Source organism: Scaptodrosophila lebanonensis, unplaced genomic scaffold (genome assembly GCF_003285725.1).
Source record: "Scaptodrosophila lebanonensis strain 11010-0011.00,11010-0021.00 unplaced genomic scaffold, SlebRS2 tig00000061-arrow-pilon, whole genome shotgun sequence".
NCBI classification, from domain to species: Eukaryota; Metazoa; Arthropoda; class Insecta; order Diptera; family Drosophilidae; genus Scaptodrosophila; species Scaptodrosophila lebanonensis.
Genome location: NW_022060554.1, coordinates 8,180,748 through 8,203,708, shown reverse-complemented (window position 1 = coordinate 8,203,708; position 22,961 = coordinate 8,180,748). Strand labels below are relative to the sequence as shown.

Genomic DNA, 22,961 nt, shown 5'->3' with positions numbered 1-22,961 from the left:
TTTCCTGAACAGGATGCTGTTACTACAGAATCTTTCTCGATTTGATTTACGTTTTCATTTATCTCGAGGTAAGCAATGCACTTGTGCAGCATTCATTGTATTAGATCCGAAGTCGGTTGCTTTGTTTATTTATGAAACGTGGGCATGTTTTGATTGAAATTCAAGATAATCAAATGATAAATGTTGTGCAATGTGCAATCATCACCTAAGCGTAAATAGAAGTCATTAAAAGTCGCACTATCAAAAACAAACCTGGCCGGACCAATTAATTGTTGTTAGGACTCGTAGTACAAAGTACGACTAGCCCAAGTTTTAATTTGTATCAAGTGGTATTATCGCTGTTGCTAAAGCGCTTAATATATCATTCCTATTGTACAGGAACAAGAAGTAACTATGCATGTAATTTGTATCCTACCACCAAATCCGTTGCTTGTGTTAGCTATATGGTGTAACTTGATGACTCCCGATCCGCAGGAAAAAATAATAAAAAATAATTTATCTTTTTAAATATCCTATACTTTTATCATTTGCTATTGTGGATATGGAGAAGGAACCCAAAACCTGGCCACGCGCGCCCGTTTCCAAAGAGGAGTCTGCAATTGAATAGTTGGAAGCACATGTGTGTAAATAAATTTGTAAATTTGCCATATAATATTACTTTTCGTAATATTTCATTTGCGTTTCGTAATTTTAAGAAAAATTATACCAAAATTTCTTATCTATTCAAAATTATGGCTTTTAATCCAAGTACTAGAAATGTGGTCCAGATATCAGAGGAGGCGGCTCCAGCAGTGCACTGTAAGTTTTCTTAAACGGTTCATGGGCGGAACACAAAAATCACTCCTTGTCCGCAGTACCCGTAAGGGTGGGAGATGAGGTCTTCATAATGACGCAGCAGGACATACGACGCGTAGAAGATATACGCTTTTTAACCTATCATACCATAACGCCCGATGGAAACATCTCACCCATAGACACGGCTGCGGATAATGTTCAGCATTGCTTTCCTGTGCAGGCCTCTGGCCCATATACTATGCTGCAAAATTTGATGGCTTGCAACGCCCAGCTGCCACCTGCACAACTCAACTCCTTGAGTCCACATCAGAACCCGCAAGCTGTGTGTAAATTGTACAATTTTATTACTTCAAATTTTGTATTGCCTTCTCTCCAAACAGCGCCAACTATTCTATAGCACTGGCACCTCCACTAACGGTCTTAAAGATTATGTCAATGCTGGCAGCCAGACAATCCCGAGCTCCCAAAGAGATTTCGGCACAGACCCAAAAAACAATCCTTCCCAGCGTTGCGCTGGCACTAGCATGTCAAAAGCAGAAGAAGGGCAAGATGCAGAGAATTATTCTTTCTCCAATTATTAGATGATCCAGCGCCTGGCTCAGCATTGAAGACAGGGCTGCAGCTGTCGCGTCAGGCGACCAGTATCTATCGGAATAACATAAGCCCCTATCATCAACGAGAGTAGTTTTATCAATCTAACATGAAATCGCGTACTTAGTTTTATATCTCTGTCTGAATAAAATGTTTAAAAAATAAATACATAGTTTTTATTATGTGCACGCATATTATAATATTTTTTACACTGTTTTGTTCATTAAAAAAGTAATAATTTGTAAATAGGGAAAAATTACAGCAGTACTAACAGCATTATTTTAGATTTAATTTAAAATTCATTTTAGTACTTAACATTTCAAGAACATACCAAGAAATACCAGAAAAATGGTATGTAATACCAATTTTCCAATTAGAACCAACAAAATCCATGCGGTTGGCAAGTCTGCCACAAATGCTGTCACACTTGTATAATGACTTTAATATAACGATATGGCAGCCCAAGTTCTGCTGCTGTCATCCGTTGTAAGTGCGGCCGACGCCAGCGTCGACGCAACAACGAAAGCTTCGACAAGCCGCCGCTTCGTTTCGTACTGCAACTTCAGTCGCTAGCCATTTTCTAACGTTAACGGGTTTGCGTGACGACTAGTTACGCGCGTCAGCGTCGCAGCCACACAAACAATAATAATAAAAAAAATCATTAAACAAAATAACAATAATAAAAAGTTGCTGCTACCGCTGCTATTGTGTGCAAAGAGAGCTTGTTATTTTGAAAAAAGCAAGAGAAGCAAAAAGTGCAAAAATTAGAAATAAAATATAAAAACGCTTCAACAAAAAAGTTAGTATAAAAAACAAAATTAATTTAAAGCAAATCTAAAATCCCTAGTACACCATCATCACAAGCGTCTGTGTGCTTCAGCAGTTAAATACATATGTACATACATTCATTCAGTGCAAGTGTGAGTGTGCGAGCGCGTGTATGTGTATGTATAGAAATGTCAGTGCAGTGAGTTTTGGTGTCAGCGCATGCGCCAGCTGCGACGCTATCGTCGATTTCATTGTGCCAAGTTTTACAATTTCGTTTTTAGCAATCAACAACGCACGCACATACGCCTCGCATTGCTATTGCTTTCGAAATAATAACAACAGCAACAACTACATAAATACTCGTACATACATACATATGTATGTACATACATTGGCGGTATGCGATTTTAGTTCATTAATTTATAACCGATTTTTAGGCTGGGCCAGGCAAAGTTTTGGCGGTGTCGCTGCCATCGTTTCGGTCTCTTAGCCAGCCAGCCAGTAAGCCATTCAACCAACCAACCAACCAGCCAGCCAGCCAGCCAGCCAGCCAGTCATCCGCCCGCCCGCCTACACACAAATTCGAGTCGTAGACAAACTGGCGAACGACTATCGTAGCCCCCTTCAACCGCCAGTCGCCACTCGCCACTCGCCACCCGGTCGCCCACATCAGCCACCCGCACACTTACTACGCGCGCTTGTCAAAGCTTTTTTGCAGTTGCGGCGGCTGCCATTAGCGTAAGCTTTTTCTTTCATTCAAGTTGTTGCGGAGCGCGTCGTCGTCGTCGTCGTCGCCGTCGTTGCCGTCGTCGACGCAATCGTCGTCGTCATTTTGCGTGAAAGTTAATTCCGTTTACTATCGGCATTCATCAACATCATCATCATCAGGAGGGGTGACGGGGGCGGCAACATCACCACGACTATAATTTAGTTTGAGTGTTGCATGAAGCGGCTTCGTCGTCCTTGTCTTTGTTTTTAGCCGGCTCTGGTGCTAAGCATTTAAGTAATAATTGACATGCATTTGCGATTTGTGTGGATGAGTGCTTATGTATGTATGTGTGTGTGTGACAGATAACCATAATATTTTGCTGTATTAAGATTTGGAGCATCTTGTGCCATTCACTGCCAGTGGAATGAATACTCGTAGCTGAGCTTAGGCAATCACTTTGCCTCGCACCTTTTGTGGTCAACAACTCAACAAAAGTCAGCCAGGCGCAATCAAGAATGGGAAGAAGGCGATGAGGGAAAGGAAGGAGAAGTGGAAGAGCAGAAGAGCAGCAATGAATAAGCAGAATGAAGAAAGAGAAAGACGCACTTAAATTGCACTTAATGAAGCTGCATCATCACATTTTGCATTTCATTCCGTACGTGAGCTGACTTTCGACTTTAGCACACAACTGAGATAATACAAGTAGGGAAGGGGGCGGGAAGGATCGGTGGGAAGCTCATACAATAATAGAACACATAGCAGCAACCTCTGTAGCAGAAGCCGCTCCTTTAACATGCAACAGCCATGTGCATCGCAATAAGAGAAATGATGAAAGAGAATGGGCGGGGGAGAGACAAATGACTGCAAATTATGCCAAGACACTGGCAATTAATAAGTGGAAAGACCCTGTCGTCGCTCCTGGCAGCGCCTCAAGCGATTACGAGTGGCTTACCGTGCTCTCATTTGCATCCAGCTCTAAGGATCCACAGATGCGGAGGAGCAGCGCAGAGGCGTTGACTGTTTGCCACCGGCAATACACAATAATTTAGCATAGCTACAGGCGCTGACAAATACATGTACAAACACACCCACTCACGCACTCACCTACACAGTCAGTCACGCGGATGCTCACGTACGTGCATGTTGTAATTGTTATGGCCGCAAAGGAATGTGACTAATATACATAAACAGGCACGCAAGGCGGCCTTTGGGCCCGCAGCAATCAAGCCAAACGTCCAAATTGCCAAACTGCCAAAGTGCCACATACATGACACATGCACACACACACAGAGACACACACTCACATTTACACACAGCCACAGACACACTTGCACGCACTCACACATGACAATCAATATAAACGCATTTTCATAATTAATCAATGCTGAATAATTTGTTTGGGTCCACACTCGACTCGACTCGACTCAACTCAACTCTACTCGGCTTGTCTCGTCCTGCCGCCCTATTCTGTTCTGCACGTCGCATCCGTCCTGTTGGCCCGCCCTTTCATTTCAACATTGCTGTGGGTCAGGTGCGGCAGCCAAATCTCTGAGGCTTGTCTCTGCTTTTATCCGTTGCTTTAATGAGCCACAAGCTCAGAACCTTGCTAGCCAACCAACCACTCTGACGACCATTTGGCTTTCTGGTCTCGCTCGCATTACACGGCCATAACAAAGGCAACAACTAAATGAGCCAAGTCCAAGTAGACAGTGCGTGTGGGTGTGTGCGCCCCTATTATGTGTATTTAAAGATCATTAGTGCAAAATTTATTTATCGATTTCCACTAGTTGAATAGACAGCTTAACACCAATAGTCGCCGAATGGCACTGAATGATTTAGGAGATTGCGGTGGGGCGTGCGAATGGGCTGTAAAGGCCAGGTGTCAAGGCGCATAAAATGTTTACATATGTATGTTTACATACACTACATAGTAAATACCAAAATTCGTACAACAGTTATTGGATTTATCTACTTCATTTTTAAAATCGTAACCTATACCAATGCGTGCGTATGCGAAAAGAAACAATCAATCTACTTAGACATGAGATAAATATTTATAAAAAGTATTGCATGGCAAGCATTTGTTTCTGTAAATCCCGACTTTCTACCCTTTATTGGTCTACATATATGATCTATTTGGCATATGATATGGTATTGGCATCTACATACATATATCGTGTACGTCAAGAAAGTCAACTTGGAACTAATTCAGCATGTTTATGCGACATTCCTTCTATCTTGTCGAATTTCCGCATATCCTTACACACATATGTATGTATAAATGTTTATAATGTGAGACCTCATTTTTCATGTAATGTTACAGTTATGTTAGTTCGTAATTCAAAGCTCCCAATGTTTATGGCTCTTCGTCTGTCCAAATAATCACATATGTATCTCGTTGACAAAATAATCAAAGCTTCCTAAGTTTGGGGAAACCGATAGACCTACTCCCACTGGATGAGATACAACAAGATTTGTTTATTTTATTATACTTTTTTTTCAGTGTTGTATATTTCGACTTTTGTAAGTTTTATTATTTTTTTAGTTCTTCTTCTAATTTTTTACATTTTAAACGACTTCAAAAAAGGAGGAGGTTATCAATCCAGCTCTGACTATGGCATCCATGAGAAAACCATACAAGTCTTCAATTTGCATTTAGCGCGACAAATGGACAAATAACTCACAACTCAGTACATTCGACTGGGTGTACCCGAAAGTGGTGCTTCCGGAAGGTCCCATTTCAATTTGGTCCACTTCTGACAATGGCATCTATCAGAAGACTACTTTAAACGTACCTCACTTAGTCCAAATAGCTGAAAATTCTATTCCAGGATACTGTTTCTTCAAAATCATCCTCGAAACATTAAGCCAATTTTTATTTTATTTTTATTTAATATTTTTTATTGAGATTAATCACGGCTCTAACAGAAAATGACTTCAAATTAGGGCATAGCTGGCAGGAGTGCAAATATTTTTAAGCCTCTTGTTTTAGCTTAATAATTAATTGAGGTGATGAATTTAGGAAGTCTATAGTTGTTTTAAAATCCGTAATTTTGGGATTAATTTTAGAATTATTATTTTGACGCAAGATTGAAAACATAGAGTTAAATTCTCCACCATCCGTGTTGGTCAATTTATGTTATGAGCGTTGGGCAAACTATTCTACATCAATCAATCAAAATGAACTACATCATTTAATTTCATCGCAAGTGAGTCATCCAGGATGAAATGAACAATATTTCATATAACAAATATTCTTTTTAAAAACAACATTTGTGTATAAAGCTGTGGCTAACCATTGGCAGACCATTGGTGAAAGACATTAGCGAGAAAGTTCTATTGATAATTAATAGTAAATAATGTACCAGATAGCTTACAAATGGTCAGGGAGTCGTGCATAATGCACTCAGAGATAGCTATAAATTGGAATTACGAACATGGACAACATTCATAAGGCAAATTGACTTTTTTGTTGCCCACGATTTAAATGTATCTTCAAGGTGCTTTAAGTTTTGAAAAAGGTCATGAATGCTTCTTCTATTCGCTTAGAAAAAACAATCGCTCTTCGTGCAGTAAATTGCCAATCAACGTTCAACCCATCACTAGCATGTCATGTGTGTTTAACAATCAGAGACATACGGAGGACTTGGGGCTTCGAACTCGGGGGAGTTTATGCCAAGGTTAGCGGTAAATTAATGTGAAAGCGTTGAAAGTATGTGGCGGAGGGTAGGTGGCATAACAGTTGACTGCCACATGCGGACACACACACACAGACACACACAGCCATGCACAAACACGCGCACACATACAACTCAGCTTGACTGCCGTAAATACCGCAGCGCGAATTCCGCGGGCGAGGACCAACCATAAATATTTTTCGAAATAAATTCTCGGTTACAAATTATGATTTTATGACTTTTTGATGGCGCCGCCACACACAATTACACTTTCCCACACACATATACAAACTTATACACACATCAACAGCTAACACAACCGACTGCACTTTGCGGCCGCACTCCGGGCCAAGCTGGCGGACCAAAACGCTTACGTATTTATAGCCTCGGCCCGTCGGGCTGCTTTATATTTAAGTACGCGCATATACACGCGAGTGAGTGTGTGTGTGTGTGCGTGCGTCTATCGATACAAAACCCCAGCACTTATACATACGCACTCATAAAAAACTCCACAAATTTTGCATTATTTCGAAAAGCGTCTGAATAAAAAATTTTTTTTAAATTGGTACAAAACAAAGCGCACAGAAGAGGAAAAGGAAAAATAAAATGGATGGCAAAATGAGTGTAAAAAGTTATTATAGAAGGCGTGCATAAAAAGTGGAGGTGCATGTGTGGTAGTGTGTATGTGTATGTATGTATGTGTGTTGCTGGACCGTGTGTATGCTGCCAACACACAGCTGCTGCTGCCATTTGCCGGCGCTCTTTGTGCCACCATTTTTTTCGCTGGCTTGTCGTTCCTTTTTTTCGGGGTATTATTTATGGCGCCTAACATTAAATTAGCCAAAGCGCACAAAAGTATGCAGCATGAAAAATTGCGACGCTCCTGGCGACAGAACCCGACGACGATCCACGTCCGGCGCTTATTAGGCTTAAAAATGCAGCGGGGGCCTGAATGGAGGGCTAAAGTGGGGACTGTGCAAATGGTTGACACACACTCTCTTACTAACATGCATACATACATACATGCATATGTACATATGTATGTATGTATGTGCGAACAGTTTAACCCCCATGGGACAAATATTTCGGTTTGATTTTGTTTGCTTCTGAATGTTGTTTTTGGCCATGTCGTTTTGTTGTGTATCCTACTCGTTCCCATTTGGTGTGCTTTTGCTCTTCATTTCAGGTCGTTTCGTTTGCGTATTGTGCGAAAAGTTCTTCTAATTAGTCGCATGTGTCAACGTTGCATAATTCACATTCACATGTACATATGTACTTATTTATATACACACGTATGTGTGTATGCATATACACATACATACATATATGTATTTGTTTGTATTTACTTACAATTATGAGTGTGTGTCGTTTTTATTGTTACTGTTGCTATCGCTGTTGTTGTTGCTCTTGCCAGTCGCCAGTCGCCAGTCGTCTCAAGCATGCATACACTTGGCGTGCTTTCAAAAGTTGTTGCTTGCCTTGGCTTGCCTTCTTCCTAGCAGCGAGTGGCAGCGCTGAAAAGTATGCAACATTGAAATAATAATTACAAATGTTGCACAATAAATTGCAAAGTAAACAGACTTGGCGCTACAGTTCTTGTTTTTGTTATTCTTGTCGCCGTTGTTGTTGCTCTTGTTGTTTCTGCCGCTCCTTCTGCAGCTGTCGACAGCAGCAGTAACGGCAGTAGCAGCAGCAACGGCAACTGCGGAGCGTTGGCAAAATTACTTCCTGCTCAAGCGTAAGCGGAAATGTACATACAAATGGCACTCACACAAACACACACACACAGACACACACGCACACAAAGCGACATTGGCAGAAAAGAAGTCGGATATGTTTGTGATTTTGTGTATGTGGATGTGGTATACTTTCATGCGGCATTATACACACATACTATACTTGTATGCACAGTAAAACATCATTTAGCAATACTTTTTCGATTTCAATTCGTTGTCGGCAGAACCTAAGGTTTCTATTTTCAATGATCAGCCTGAAGGCCTTCGTTGCTCTGGCTATACATATACTTTTTATATGCATCAAATTTTGTGATTTAGGATTAATTCTAAGTTACAAATGTTAAAATAAATAAATATTTTCAATGATAAAATTAATAAAATCTTTAAAAAAAAAATTGGCTCGTTTTTAAATATTTTTAGAATAATTTCATATTTTTCAGTATGGTACTGATACTGAGTGAGGTTTCAATTTAACACACCGCGAATATAATAAATACGGATATTTTTTTTTTTTTTGAAAATTAGAACAGAGGCTAGTACATTTTCTCATTCCTTACACTAATGAAATTTTAGGAATACATCTGGAAGCTATATAATTATTTATTTAATTAAATTTGAGTGTTATTACCATTTAAAAGCATTTGTGGGCATTCAAATAATACAAATCGGTGTAGTTCGATGAACTGACAAGTTAGCTTTTGCAAAGTCGAAAATTAAAAAACTTGTTTTGTGCCGACTATCCGTATTAAGGACGTCAATACACAAGAAGTGTAACAGCCCGAACCAACAATGTGTAAAAGTTTAAGGGTCATGGCATTTTTAATCGAAAAAACTACAATACATCTAGGGTCTAGGGTCACATTTAGGGTCATGAGTATAGCCCTCTCTGGAAGTCGAGGAGCGACACACGCACTGTGTTCTTCCCTCAACCTCTTTGTGCTTCTGGCTGGCGCCAAATACCAAAACATAAAACGCAAAGAGCATGGGGAGCCGAAAGACTACTGCCTTAGATTATAGATTTATGATATACTTGTAGGAAGTTTGCCTTGATAATTGAAGCCGCAACAGCGAATAACGCCAGGATCGTCCATGGGTTCTAATACAGACATATAGCAAGATATGCACTAACGCTTTAAGTGTTGGAAATTCATATCAAACAAGTAAAAAAGCTAAAATCGGGTGTCCCGACTTTGAAATACTCTGTACATATGTTTACAATAATTATAGAAAAAAAAAAAATAAATAAGAAAATTCAAAAAAATTAAACCAACTCGTATAGCGTACACACAGAAGGCATCTTTGTGCAAAATTTGGTGTCTCTAGCTCTTATAGTCTCTGAGATCTAGGTGATCATACGGACGGACGGACGGACAGACGGACAGACAGACAGACAGGGCTAGATCGATTTTAATTTTATTGTAAAGTAAATGCGTTGCTGCACCACTCACTTGTCGTCACATCTTTCCCAATACCTGCTTAGCTTTTGATGGCTTCGACTATCCTTGATTATAGTTGAGTACCCACCGTCGGCCACCTAAGGATATCCATCGCCTCCTGTTTGTGTTTCTTGAATCAGATATGGATGCCCTTTCGCACATTTTCCAAGCTCGCCTCCCGTTCTTGTTTCGTCTCTATGGCTCTAGATGTGGATGCCCTCTCGCAAATCTGCCGAAACCGCGACTCCCATTCTTGTTCGGTTCTATGGCTCTAGATGTAGAAATCCTTTGAAGAAGATCTTGAAAACGCGATTCGTGTTCTCCGACATTTTCAGTTGCCCTTTTTTCGCTCATCTTTTTTGATTTTGACGTTTTTTTTCTACCAGTTTTGCTTTTATTGGTAGAATTTTTTGAATTCGTTTTTAAAATTTATTTACGAATGAAACGCTGAAAATCAGATAAAAAAAGGATTGTCCAGCAAATGAAATAGAGCAGAAACAAACCAAAAAACGATGGTTGGTATTTTGAATATTGACACAAAATTTGATCAAAATCGGTTGAACGCTTTCGGAGTCTATAGGGAACATAATTACATACATACTTTCATTTTTATATACAAGTACATAGTATAGAAGATAGATAGTAGGTAATAAGTATTTATCCCATACACATGCAAGTAGTGACATTCTTAACCAAATGTGACTGTATGTGCAGGTTTGCTTGCCTTCGGGCAGGAGGGGGAGGGGGGACGGTTGCATGGTGGTTGGGCACTCACTTGTCAAAAACAAAATCAGACAAAAAGTGGCGCGGCGGCAACAAGATGCGTAATTGCAGCTGCTACCGCTTTCGACACTCGTCGCAGCTCCTTAAGCTGATGTGATGGGAAGGGGCGGGATGAGGTGGGGGGTTAAGGCTGAAAATGTCGCGACGTTGTTTATTGGTGTTGAGCTGCCTCTGCTGCTGCAGTTGTTGGCTTTTTGTTGTTTATCTTGTTGCTATTGTTTCTGCTGCATGCCATAAATCTTGCACAAAAAACAAAGACAAATGCAGAGGACATCGCAACACATCCTCCAGCTTAGTATGAAAAATATTTTATTAATTTGCGGACTCTCAAGTTGTTTTCTGTTTTTATTTTTATTGCAGCTTTCCCCGCGCATTCGTTGCAATGTAGCACAGTTCCCTGTCGTTACGCTAGACACCAGAGCTGAGGGAGCGGCACCTAGTCTAAAATGGTGGAATCATCGAGTTTGGGACGCGCACCGCCCGCCGCGCAACAGTCGATTCCCATGCCTCAGCACTCATCGTCGCCGTCGGGCATGCGGTGTGGGAATTTGGAGACGCGTGTTCGTGGCGCCTGGTACCGTGTGCTGGTCACATTGGAAACGGACTTTCTGGCCATCAGCCTGGACGAGAGCTGCGAAGCGGCACAGCCGGTTGATGGTCAATCCACCACCTTGAATGGAACGCTGGGGTAAGTGCTATTGGAAATAAATCATTTTTTAAAAGCGTAATATACTTGTATATTTTATGTTCTTAAAATATACAAGTATATTCTTATTCTTAATCAAGCTTTATGTGTTTTTTTTTTACACTGTCGATTGTTGTTTAACTTTTAAGTAGAAAAGGCTAAGCTGCCTATACTCTGAACATTAAGATATCTTTACCCCACTTGTAAGTTCATAATGTTCTTAAAACATCTTAATGAATAATGGTTAAGAAACTCAAACTGTGTTTTACAAAGCTAACTGGGCCTGGATATTTTCTAATAACTAATTTATTAAAAATTTAATTTTTCAATTTGCAGCAGCAACCACAGTGGTGGTGGTGGCGGCAGCGGCGGCGGTCAGAATGGGTCGTTGCCCAATTCCGCGTCAATGCAGGGCATGAATAGCAGCAGTGGAAGCGCTGCACTGCAGGATACGGACCTGGAAAGCTCCACCACCAACGACAATGGCGGCGACCACTTGCTGAACAACAACAACAATAGCTCGGACAGTGGCGGCATGGACATGTGCGACGTACCTGATCATGTGGCAAATCAAAAGCGCCACGTGCGCATCATCAAGTCGGACAATAACGGGCTGGGCATCTCGATAAAGGGCGGTCGCGAGAATCGCATGCCCATACTCATATCGAAGATATTTCGCGGCATGGCCGCCGATCAGGCCAAGGGTCTCTATGTGGGCGATGCCATACTCACCGTCAATGGCGAGGAGTTGCGCGATGCAACGCACGACGAGGCGGTGCGTGCCCTGAAGCGTGCCGGTCGTGTGGTCGACCTGGAAGGTAAGTAACCCACAATAAAAGCCTCTCTCGACACTAAGCTGCAAAAAACAACGAACCAATCTAACCCTGTCAAATGCTGACGCTGATGCTTCTGCTCAGCACGGGATAACGTTGTTATTTGCTTAAAACATTTGCGCACACAGATTGTCCAGGGCACTCGGCCAGCGAGGCAAACTTGCAAATGACTGTCCCACTTAACCCTAGCCCTAGCCCTAGCCCTCACCTCGACAAACTGGGAATGCACAGAAAAAGCCGAAAAATACGTGAGCGCGAACAGTCGAGAAGGCAAGCGACCACGAAATACCCTTACTAGGGATTCAAATTGAAATACCATTTTAAACAAAATTTACTTCGACCCCTTTTTAAATATTTATTCCAAAGCAAGGAGGTAGTTCGAAGCATCCTAATAAATCTGAAACTAATAAAAATGATTTGATAATTTTGTTATCTTCAGTCACCGATAACTTTTCAATGCTATGCGAATATTCCTGCAATATACATCCACTCGCGCTCATAAAAAAGCCGATTTTATTTTGCAATGCTGTCATCTTATCCATTGCAAAAAAAACATTGTAAAATGTAAATATTTTGTTCAAACTATATATTGTTGAAGTGACTTAACAAGACTTTTCAGTTCTGCAAATAATATTATTATTTTGAAAGATTTTATTTCATGACGAAATGAGTACGAAAACTTTATTCCTATGGTAATTTTAACGGTGAAACAAAGGATTTTTAAATTGCAGTTATTACTTGTCTCTCATTTTATATCAGTTTCTGTAGTCAATTAAGCATGCTTCTGTATAATTTTCTTAATAATTCCGCAGAAATTTCATTATATCTAGTAAACTCAATTAATTATAAAATATTATAGGGCTTATAATAGAGTATTTTTCGCTTCATATTGGACCAAACATTCCGAATAGGGCCATTTCCAGGCCAAAAAAGGGACTTTATACCTAAAATATTTTTAAATTCCTTAACCTACGCCAAGAAAAATAGTTAATTAGTGATCAAAATGTTTGGAAAATTTGAAACTTGCACATACATACCCGTATATACTCCATAGCGGATCTGCAGAAGATAATCTGTTTATATTTAACATTTATGTTAGCAAATCAATCGCTATTTGTGCTCTCCTTAAAGTTGTCGTTCCATTATCAAGTTATCAAAGTATTAATCTCTCACAATTTTATATATCTTCAAGGATAATAATATTTGCATTTGTCAAGCCCCTACTCTCAAGGATATACATATTTAGTTGTAGTTAGCTCATCTACCTTCAGAGATATCGCTGGTTAACTGGCATTTTATTTGGGTCTGACATACACTTCTACTCAGTTAATGTACTAAGTATTTTATGACTTATTCGGGCATAGAGTATAGAAAGTCAGAGCAGTGGCAGTGGCAAGGCTTAAAAATGCGCCATTGAGCGAGTGAAACTAACAAGCAAACTATGTGCACAGCTTCTGTAGTGGATACTAGGGATATGAGTGGGTGTTAGCAGTGTGATGGCTGTGTGGGGGACAGGGAGGGTGCGTTGTCAAAATACGTGGGATTACTTGGCGAAAACATACGAGCTACTCTGCCACTCAGCTCGTGGTCACGACAGCAGCTGCATACTGTTATAAATTCGCATACAGGAGTTCAGCTAACCCCACTATCCATATATACTCGCCTCGAGTGAAGCCCTGTCGGCCCCTTTCAAGAACCATGTGACTCTTGGCTGTTGACTGCCGTTAGTTGCTCTTATTTGTAGCTTCGTTTGTTCGTTTGTTTGTTTGCTTTGCAATAGCTTCACTTGGCAATGAGTAATGAGAAAAGTTTTCTTTCCATTTGATCAAAGAGGCCAAAATAGATAGAAGCCAAGGACGTGGTAGGTGGCTGACCAGCTGCCTGTAAAATGCCTGCTTCGTACTACATTTTCATCAGCTCGAGTGGCTGGTCGAGCAAAGAAACACGACTACATACATACTCTCATACTCGTACATAGCATAAATAGTGGTGGGCGACACCAATGACCGGGCGTTTGCCTCACTTCAAGGATGGTTTCATTGCCGGAGCGGTACGGAGTCGGCAGGTTAAAAGGGGAAGCATAAACAGTAATGCACTGAAGCATTCCCGACGATGTCATTGTTAAAACGTCCTGTGGAATCTGCCATGGCACTACCCCTTATTATCGTAAACTGTCATTTTCTTTCAATCTCTTTCGTCACAACAGATTTTGAGATATAAATATACTCATGAACTATTTGGTTTAGACGACTGATTAAAAATCTTCAGGACAACACTAACCTACCGTATGTAAATTAGTCATGTCTTCTTCAATTCGCTCAATTAACCAGCTATGAATAGGTCATTTCCGGTACCTCAATTGGTTCCCAGCCCTTAAGTATGCAACAGTTTTTAAACTGTAACAAGCATTTTATTTCATTGCAATTTCCCTTTGATTTCACAACTCCATGCCTCGCTTTTAGATCCTGCGCAAGCGTTCGCTGCGTATCCGGCCACTTCGCTGCCATTGCATCTGTGGAACAGCGAGGACCAGACGTCCGAACTGACCACCCGCAGCATCCAATGGCAGCAGAATCAAACGACCGCTCGTCAAACCCTCACCCAGGGCCGACTCTTCCAACTCGCTCACCAGCTCCACCTGCGAGGCTTCAAGCTCGCTCTCAGGCTCTTCGACATCCGATTCCGTGGCAGGTGTCAGTTCGGGTGCTCCATAAGTCGACGCTGGCCTTGACTGTGCCTTGGCATTGGTGGCGGGTGCTCCGTATGTGCTGGCTGGCGTAATTCCCGCATTTCCGTTCAATTCCAATTCGTTTGGCGTCACCTCGGCCTGTAGATCGAGCTCACTGCCGCGGGATGGCGTCAGAGATGGCGTTGCGGCCGCGTCAGCAGCAGGAAGATCAGCAACAGGCTGCAGCTCATCAGCACCGTTAGCAGCTGCAGGAAGGGCGGCAAAATCGTCGATCGCATCCTGGGTGGGTGGCTGAAACTCTTTCGATGGCGCTTGGGCCACCACCTCAATGGTGTCCACATCTTCTACGGAGTTGGGCTGCTCTGGTTTTGGTTGCTGTGGAGCTCCATAGGTATTGGCAGGCGTGCGCAAGCTAACTTCCTTATCCTGATTTTCCACCTCGGTGATACTTAATCCAAAATCTTCAACAATGCTGGGCGTGGTAGGCTGGCTGGTAGTCGTCGTGAGTGGTTCTACTTCGGCCTCAATGGGGTTTACCTTAGGCTGTCGCTCCCCGGGCAACTCGAATGCTATTTTTGGTCTGAAGCCTGCTGCCGGATAAGGCGTGCTGAGCTCTACTTGGCGCTGGGATTTCAAACGCCGCTGGGGCATTGCGTCCACCATACTGGTTAGGGCCAAGAGTACGACAAGTAGCGGCAGCAGCCGTGCTCTGTTGTTGTTGTTATTGGCCATGTTGTTCATAGTTCGACTACTGCTAACGGTATGTGACTAGTGCCTGGGATGCCCTCGGCTTTATATCAGACCTGTACTGCCCCTTTTTGCCATATTCGCATTCTGCATCAGAATTCAGTAACGGTCGCAAGGTCAGTAGCGACGGAGACGTCGACTTGGTAGTCATTTGCGTGATAACTCTTTTAATCTCAATGCAATATTCGCACACTCAGCTCCGAAAGCCACAGTAAAAATCGCCAACCGTCAACCGTTCAATGTTAATGTCACTTTAAAAACGCAACTTTGGGGCGCCAGCTGCCGCTTACTCTCTGCGCCCCGACTGCGAAATAGAGCTGTTCAGCTTACGGATCTGGATCAATTTTCGATCAGGGTAATGGCACCATTTTGAGTTCGACTAAGATCATCTTCAATTTAAACGGTTTTTGAAACATTTCTACACTACAATGTAGGCTTGCTCAGAAATAAGAAATGAAAATCAACTAAATGTAATTGCCTCTTAAGGAAAATTTAAACCATAATTCGAAAAGGCTAAACTGATACTCAGATAGATAAAGGCTCTTTCAATTCTGTTACAGTAATTAATTTTATTCAAAACAGTCGTCAACCTGCAATCTTCATCATGAGCTGGGGTATTTTGTTATTTCGATCAGTTGTTTGTATTAAATATAAATTCAAATTGTTAAGGTTAATCATTGAATTAAATAGAAATGGGAACCAAAAGGGAACAAGTGAATAAAGAAGTCATTGAATAACTTTCATTTCAATGTTGTGATAGATTTACTCGTTCATTTTGTTTCATTTAGATGGTCTATGAACAGAGCCAGTTCACATTAAACGGACTGTGAGCTTAGACTGCCACACCACAGCCTTATACCCTAGGCCCCAGCACGTCTTCAGAGTCGTCGGCGGCGTCATCCATGGCGTCAGCTGCGTGTCATGCCAAGCACGTCGCCCTGCCTCGATTTTAATTTGAGAAGCGCACATTTCGATTGCTGTTTATTTTATTATTATTTTGTTTGTTGTTGTTGTTGTTGTTGCTGGCCCAGATTGGCTCCGAAATACACGCAATCAAGACAAAAATTGAGTCAATGTCTGGGCATTTTCATAATAATAACTGCAGTGGGCGCGTCTGCATTACATTCAAGTGTGCTGGCCCAGATTTATGAGCACGTTGAATGCTAAAGAGCTACCCAGAGAGCCAGCCAACTAATGGCCAACTGCAGCAGTCGAACTTCAATTTACAACTTGGCCAAGATTTGCAGCGTCCCAGTAACTACGCACAAGTTGTGCCTGACAGACGCCGCCATCTTATTTAACGCTCATTGTAATTTAAATAAGCCCGCTGGCTGGGCAGTTACGTGGGCGGTCAAAACTTTGCGGCCAGTTGTGGAAATCCAGCAGCCAACTGCCAAATGTCAACGACAGATTTCGCCATCGCCGTTGCCGTTGCCGTCGCCAAGCAAACCATACAAAGCAGTGAAAGAACAAGAAGAAACAGCGGCACCGGCAGCAGATGAACGCAATGAGGCGTTGTGCGACAAGTCCTGGCTACCAAACGTCCATTAGCAATGGTTTTTACAGTATGGCACACTTTTGCTGGCATGCCAACCACTCGACTCACATAGCTCCGGTACTCTTACCTCCTCCATCTTTTGCCTTGCCTTACCGCTGTCCAACTAGCAGAGAACAAACTTTTCGCAAAGTTTTAACGCACGATTTGCGAGCTGCGCCTGGTGTTGATATCATCCTCTTCCTGCCCATATTGTTCCTCGTCCGCTACACCTACGGCCTTCTGCCCTCTGCCTACTGCCACGCCCAGCGCACTGCCAACGTGTGACTTCTTCGGTTGCCAAGGTGTAAAAAGTTAACTCTGTTTTAGCTGCTCCTTCCCTGCCAGCAAATTTGGCATAACTTTCGGCTGCTTTGGCTCAGACAAACGTTGCGCCATGTCAGAGCCAGCCTCCGATGTGGCTAGGGATGGGATTATAATATTCCCGCTTTTCGGTGAAGACCTGTAATGGCTTTTACGATTTCCACATGACTTCCGTTTCCCGACAAACTTCGATTTGAATAGAAATGTGAGCAGAGGGGAGGTACTGATTTAAAAGCGCACCTTTCATGCTTTAGAGACAAACAAAATTTATTTCAAACCTAAAACTTATCTTCAAAACTAAAATGGGTGTCCCGAAGGAAATCAATAAACTCTCCCTGGAATTGGGAGAACGTTCATATACTTTTTTTGTGACTCGATCTTTTATACACACTTTCAGAAATCCTTGCAAATATTCAGATAGGCATCCACTTCATTGATTTAAAATAACGATTTCATAATATTCCTTTATCCTTCGAACATAGAATATGAAAATATTAAACATTAAATCTTACCAGAAAGATTCAATTCTCACAATCGTAGGAAGCTCTATTCAGGCGCTTTAGCAATTACTGAATATACTCAAATATGTATTTACTTTTTTAAACAATTTGAATCCATTTTCTGGCACATCACGGCTCGTTTCCATCTCCAGTTCTAGGCAAAGCTGGATTGGAGTTCTCTATCCGCTTTTGTCTCTTCGCCTACTGCTTAGCGTTGATTTATTTTTTCAGAAGTTTCTCTTTATTTATTTATTTTTTCAACTTTATTTACACTTAAATGCAAAATTTACACAAGTTATTACTGTTGTTGTCTCTAAACTTTTGCGCTGCATTTGTTTGCTTGTTGCTTGCTTGGTTTGTTGTTTTGTGTCTCCCTCGCCCCCACATCCTCGTCCTGCCTCGCATGGTCCAGAAGCTGTGACCTATGTATGTATATATGTATGTATGTGCGCGTATGTACTATGCCCGCCGCTATGCAACAATTTTTGTGCTGTCCTGTTTATTTACTCGCCTGTCGGTTGCATATGCAAATGTAAATGTTTGCACACTGAGCCCTTCTGTAAAAATTGCAGAACTGAGCCCCTGCAGTGTCCCTAAATGCCGAACAATCAGCGAGCATGCCTCCGAAGCGCTCTGATCTGCTCTAATTAGTTGCGTGCAAACACACACACACACACACACACACGCGCAAATTGAGTTGCAAGTCTTATACTACACGTTTATTTGTGGTGCGGTCGAACTTCTCTAAAGCGAATAGCCGAATCAAAATTCACTTGAGAACAGTGAACTAAATCAAGTGAACCAATTCCCAATAAAAACCTCTATCGTATCGTACAAGTAATAATAATGCAATGTAAAAAAAAGAAAAAAATGAAAATTATTAATTACTTATTAAAATAAATAGAAAAAAGTATCCGGAAATACGCCCCGAAATCTGATAACTGCTTTCACACCATTATCTTCATAGCTTACAACTAAGTAGTACGCGGGTTTGTTGTTTGTGAACATCTGAAAAGTAATGTCGATTTTTAAAATGTCCAAAATTATTCAAGTTACTTTTTGTTTGAAGAATGGAACTTCTGAGGCCGAAACGTTAAGATTCTTACAGAATTTCGGATATATCATAAACACGTGCTCTTCTGAATTAGCTGCGTGAGACTTCTGGCTATTTGATAAATTAAAAACTTATCGTTTTGATACTGAAAAGATTAAAGTTAAATCGACAAAGGTACTCGAAACCGCGTTTTCATATGTGCATTGCATCTGGAGGGGGTCACTTTGATGGAGTTTCAAATTATTTTGATAGGCAAATAATGATTTTGAAAGTTATAATCAACTTCCGGCTATTTCTTGCACACAGTAGTATGTATTTCTCGGTTGTATTGAAAGGATTGAAATTCAGTTTTTTATTATATCAATAAATAATAATTGGATTCTATCAAGCGTAATTCTTGGAATCCTTTCTACCTACAGTATTATAAAATATTCGTTATAGAGGAGTGTGACTGCATACCTTTGGGCGTACATGTACATACTCGTATAGTATACGAATATGTATGTTTGTGCGAATGCCGCAATGTTATGGCTGCTAGGCGGCATTAGGTGTGAAAATTGAATTTCCAAATCACTCGACGACGTCGACGACGACGACGACAACGGTTGGAACGACAACATCGTCGCCATTGGGCCCGGAAATGTGCAAATGCGGCAAAGTGTGGGTGGTTGTCTCTGGTTCTCCCCATACTACTATAGATCCCTGTGCCTGTTGCCAGCAGTTTCGAGTACAAATCGAATAAAAATGGAGCGGAAATTCTAATGAATTTATGCCGCAACGTTTGCTTTTGACGATACCTGATTGAATGCCGCCCCAGTATTCAGTTGCAGCCCTCCCCCAGATTCATCGCATCGCATAAATATTCATGTGCTCATGTCTCAACTGCTGTCTCCGATTCTATTTCTAGTGAAATTTCTACGCGAGGTGACGCCCTACTTCCGCAAGGCAAGCATCATTTCAGAGGTGGGCTGGGAACTGCAACGCGCCTTCCTCTGCCCGCTGGGCCCGGGAGCACCCACATCGCCCCCCGCGCCCAAAACAACACCGCGTGCCGACACGCGTTACATTCCCCTGCAGTTGACGCATTTGGCGCGCAACCTCAAGTACATCGATCCCGGTAAGTTTGGCAAAGTTCGAGACTCAGAGAGAGCCTGCAAATTAACTAGTTATCCGTACTTCATCTGATTGTGCCTGCAGAGAACCGCTGCCTGGAGCTGCACTCCCCGGATGGCGTGCACTCGTGCATACTACGCGCCTCCGACTCGGCGGATGCTCTGGTCTGGTTCAATGCTCTGCACTCTGCCATGTGTGGCAGCACGCAACGTGCCCTGGTCGAAGCCAATCGTGCGCTCATGAATCTCATAGGTGAGCTCAAGCATATTGGCTGGCTGAGCAGGCGATTGCACGGCAGTGGCGGAGGTGCAGGGGCGGGCGGCATCGCAAACAGTGGCAGTGGAGCAGCAAGCGGCGGCAGTGGTGGCACCTCCAACAGCGGTGGTGCACCCGGCGAACTAGTAAGTCCTTCAACTTACCCATTTGGACTCAACTGATTGCTTAACGACTTTTATAGCCCAGCGGTCGATCCAGCTCGGAGAGTTCCGATGAGAGCGACAAATGGCAACCGGTTTTTGTGGCCGTCACCGAACGTGAGTTTCGCATTTACGAGAGCGCGCCCTGGTCTGTGGAGGCCTGGAGTCGTCCACTGGAAAGCTTTGCCTTGGCTACCACGCGCTTAGCAGGAGCGGGCAACAACTCCTCCTTGAATGTAAGCTCTAGTTTATTCAAGGAATGGTCTTAGGCATACCTAAATACATATTCCGACTGCATTTATTACAACATTACATTTCTGTTTTTACACGGTAGATTATTTCCAGAAACAACCTTTTAAAAATAGACATTGATTATATGCAAAAATAGGTGATTGGTTCTTATCTCTAAAGAAATATAAATGAAATTCTTAATTTTCAAACCGTGTTACATAAAAAAATCGTGTAAAAAATGGATTGCGTGTAATTGCTTTTTTGAGACATGCATGTCTGTCTGTCCGTCCGTCTGTATGTTCGAATGATAACCGAGAATTTTGAAAGCATAACAGCTAAGCACAATTAAGCTGGTCAATCATAAACAACGAATTCTGTGTGAATATATCATAGGATCGCTTAAGGAGGGAACATCGAATACAAGAGTCGTTATACTTGCTAACACTAAAATTTATTTAGCTCTGGTTAGAAGCAGTAACTAGCTGATTCTCAAGCCTGCGAAAAAAGTGTCCAGTCTTGAGTTATTTACTTAATTAGCTTCTGTTTCCGTTCAGAATTGTATATACTATTATAATAGATTATTTCAAAGATTAATTTTTACATATTTTGGGTTTTTTTTAAATATATTTATGGAAGGAATCGGACGGGAACTTTGGAAATAAGAAAAAAGTTATCTATTATACGGACGCCAAAATTAACAGATGTACAAAAAAACACAAATGCTTACAATTAGAATCTTATCCTAGTAAGTTAGCTGGCCGAGTAGCTCAACGGGTCAGCGGAAATTAACACAATGTGAGTTTGTTCCAGAGTTGGTTTTACAATTGTCCAACACAGGAGAGATCTCTAATAATGAATAGCACGGAAAAGTAATCACCAAAATGTTTTTGTTGTGCATGATAGCATTATACTTGTATGTTGCATAATTGGATAGATTGCGCTCAATATCGGCCACGAGACGGTTCTTAATATTTATTTCTTTTCAGGGACAGCAGACGACCGTCTTCTGTGTGCGCTGCGGAACCACGCGGGGTGTTCTAGTATTCTGGCTGCGCTCGGAGACGCATCGGGATATGGCAGCTTGGGCTCGGTCCCTGGTCCAGGGCTCCCACAATGCGGTCAACTATCAGCGGGAGTTCAGCTTTCGCTGCCTCTACCAGGGACGGCAGTGTCAATTGGTTGTGCACATAAATCGTGGCTTCTTTCTGTATGACTGCGGCAGCTTTTCCACATCGACGCCAACGGCTGCTGTGGCCAGCAAGACGCAACTGTGGCAGTTCGCCTTCGATAAGCTCAAGGGATCGGCGGATGATGGATCGCGCATGTTGTATTTGGATTTTGGGGACGATGGTGAAATTGTGAGTTGCTCCAGCTGCAGAGTAATATGACTAGTCGACTCAAATCTTGAACTATTTGCAGGAACTGGACATGGAGTGCTGCCCCAAGCCAGTTGTGTTTGTGGTACACAATTGTCTCTCGGCCAAGGTGCATTCCATTGCTTAGGCTGAGTCGCTGAAAACCGTTTGTACTGCATACCAAACAACAACAACAACAACATACCTGCTTACCAAAATACGACTATAAATACTTACAAAGGGCAAGGGCAGAGGCTGCATATGGTATGTCAGGGCGGGCTTCCCGGTGGCAAGTTTAGTAAAACGAATTGGATTTACCGAGAGGCCGGCCAACACAAACACAAGCACAAATCAAACACTCACACACACACACACACACACACAGAAATTAAAATACATATACACACAGATTTACATTGTAAGTAGGCGTAATTTCTTTTATACGTGTGTCAGTTGCGATATTAAGACATCCACATCATATACATACTTTACATATACATTACATATACGGAACAATAATTATCATAATTGTACTTGTACTTACTAATTGTATCTTGTATCTAAACGAAACACACATATCTCTTAATATTAGGCGCATGCCCTACTCGAATACATACTCGTATTACCGATATCATCCAAAAACACATCATTATGCCTAAGATGCAATGCATGGAAACATTTTAAACCGATCCTCTTCTGCGCATAGTCTTGCATCTGAACCTCCGAACGATCATGTGCAATTATTATACGGTATGTACATATACATACAAACACGGCACATACTCGTATATACTTGTATTCATTTCATGAAATTAGGAATTTCGTTAAAAAACCAAATAGAGATCATTACAAACTAAAGACGTACAATATAATGCATAATAATAACACTAATAATATTTCTAACGTAAGTAGTGTTGAATCTTCGATAATAAACTACATATAATAAAAATAATTGCGAAAATTTTGTTGAATTCCTTTGGCTTGC

At 41.7% G+C, this 22,961-nt stretch overlaps 3 protein-coding genes across 3 annotated transcripts; 2 read left to right on the top strand and 1 right to left on the bottom strand.

The window, feature by feature from the left end:
* The first annotated feature begins 587 nt into the window (after nt 1–587).
* LOC115624945 lies at nt 588–1,552 on the top strand. The gene is made up of 3 exons (XM_030519796.1): nt 588–798; nt 855–1,117; nt 1,176–1,552. Exons 1-3 carry the CDS (start codon nt 618–620, stop codon nt 1,374–1,376), a joined length of 645 nt encoding a protein of 214 aa, XP_030375656.1. The 5' UTR covers nt 588–617; the 3' UTR covers nt 1,377–1,552.
* Nucleotides 1,553–2,001: 449 nt separating this feature from the next.
* Nucleotides 2,002–22,856, top strand: LOC115624703 (beta-1-syntrophin). Its single transcript, XM_030519518.1, has 8 exons — nt 2,002–2,185; nt 10,856–11,183; nt 11,517–11,998; nt 19,769–19,978; nt 20,059–20,375; nt 20,432–20,626; nt 21,608–21,979; nt 22,041–22,856. The coding sequence occupies exons 2-8, from the start codon at nt 10,942–10,944 to the stop codon at nt 22,122–22,124; spliced, it is 1,902 nt and encodes a 633-aa protein (XP_030375378.1). The 5' UTR covers nt 2,002–2,185; nt 10,856–10,941; the 3' UTR covers nt 22,125–22,856.
* LOC115624843 lies at nt 14,472–15,434 on the bottom strand. The gene has a single exon (XM_030519686.1). It carries the CDS (start codon nt 15,432–15,434, stop codon nt 14,472–14,474), a length of 963 nt encoding a protein of 320 aa, XP_030375546.1.
* Nucleotides 22,857–22,961: the final 105 nt, after the last annotated feature.

Coding starts and splice junctions, on each gene's coding strand:
- LOC115624843 (XM_030519686.1), bottom strand. CDS start 15,434: ATGGCCAATAACAACAACAACAGAGCACGGCTGCTGCCGCTACTTGTC.
- LOC115624945 (XM_030519796.1), top strand. CDS start 618: ATGTGTGTAAATAAATTTGTAAATTTGCCATATAATATTACTTTTCGT. Junction 799..854: donor GGCGGCTCCAGCAGTGCACT/GTAAGTTTTCTT, acceptor CCTTGTCCGCAG/TACCCGTAAGGGTGGGAGAT. Junction 1,118..1,175: donor CACATCAGAACCCGCAAGCT/GTGTGTAAATTG, acceptor CTCTCCAAACAG/CGCCAACTATTCTATAGCAC.
- LOC115624703 (XM_030519518.1), top strand. CDS start 10,942: ATGGTGGAATCATCGAGTTTGGGACGCGCACCGCCCGCCGCGCAACAG. Junction 19,979..20,058: donor CCTCAAGTACATCGATCCCG/GTAAGTTTGGCA, acceptor TTGTGCCTGCAG/AGAACCGCTGCCTGGAGCTG. Junction 21,980..22,040: donor TTGGGGACGATGGTGAAATT/GTGAGTTGCTCC, acceptor AACTATTTGCAG/GAACTGGACATGGAGTGCTG.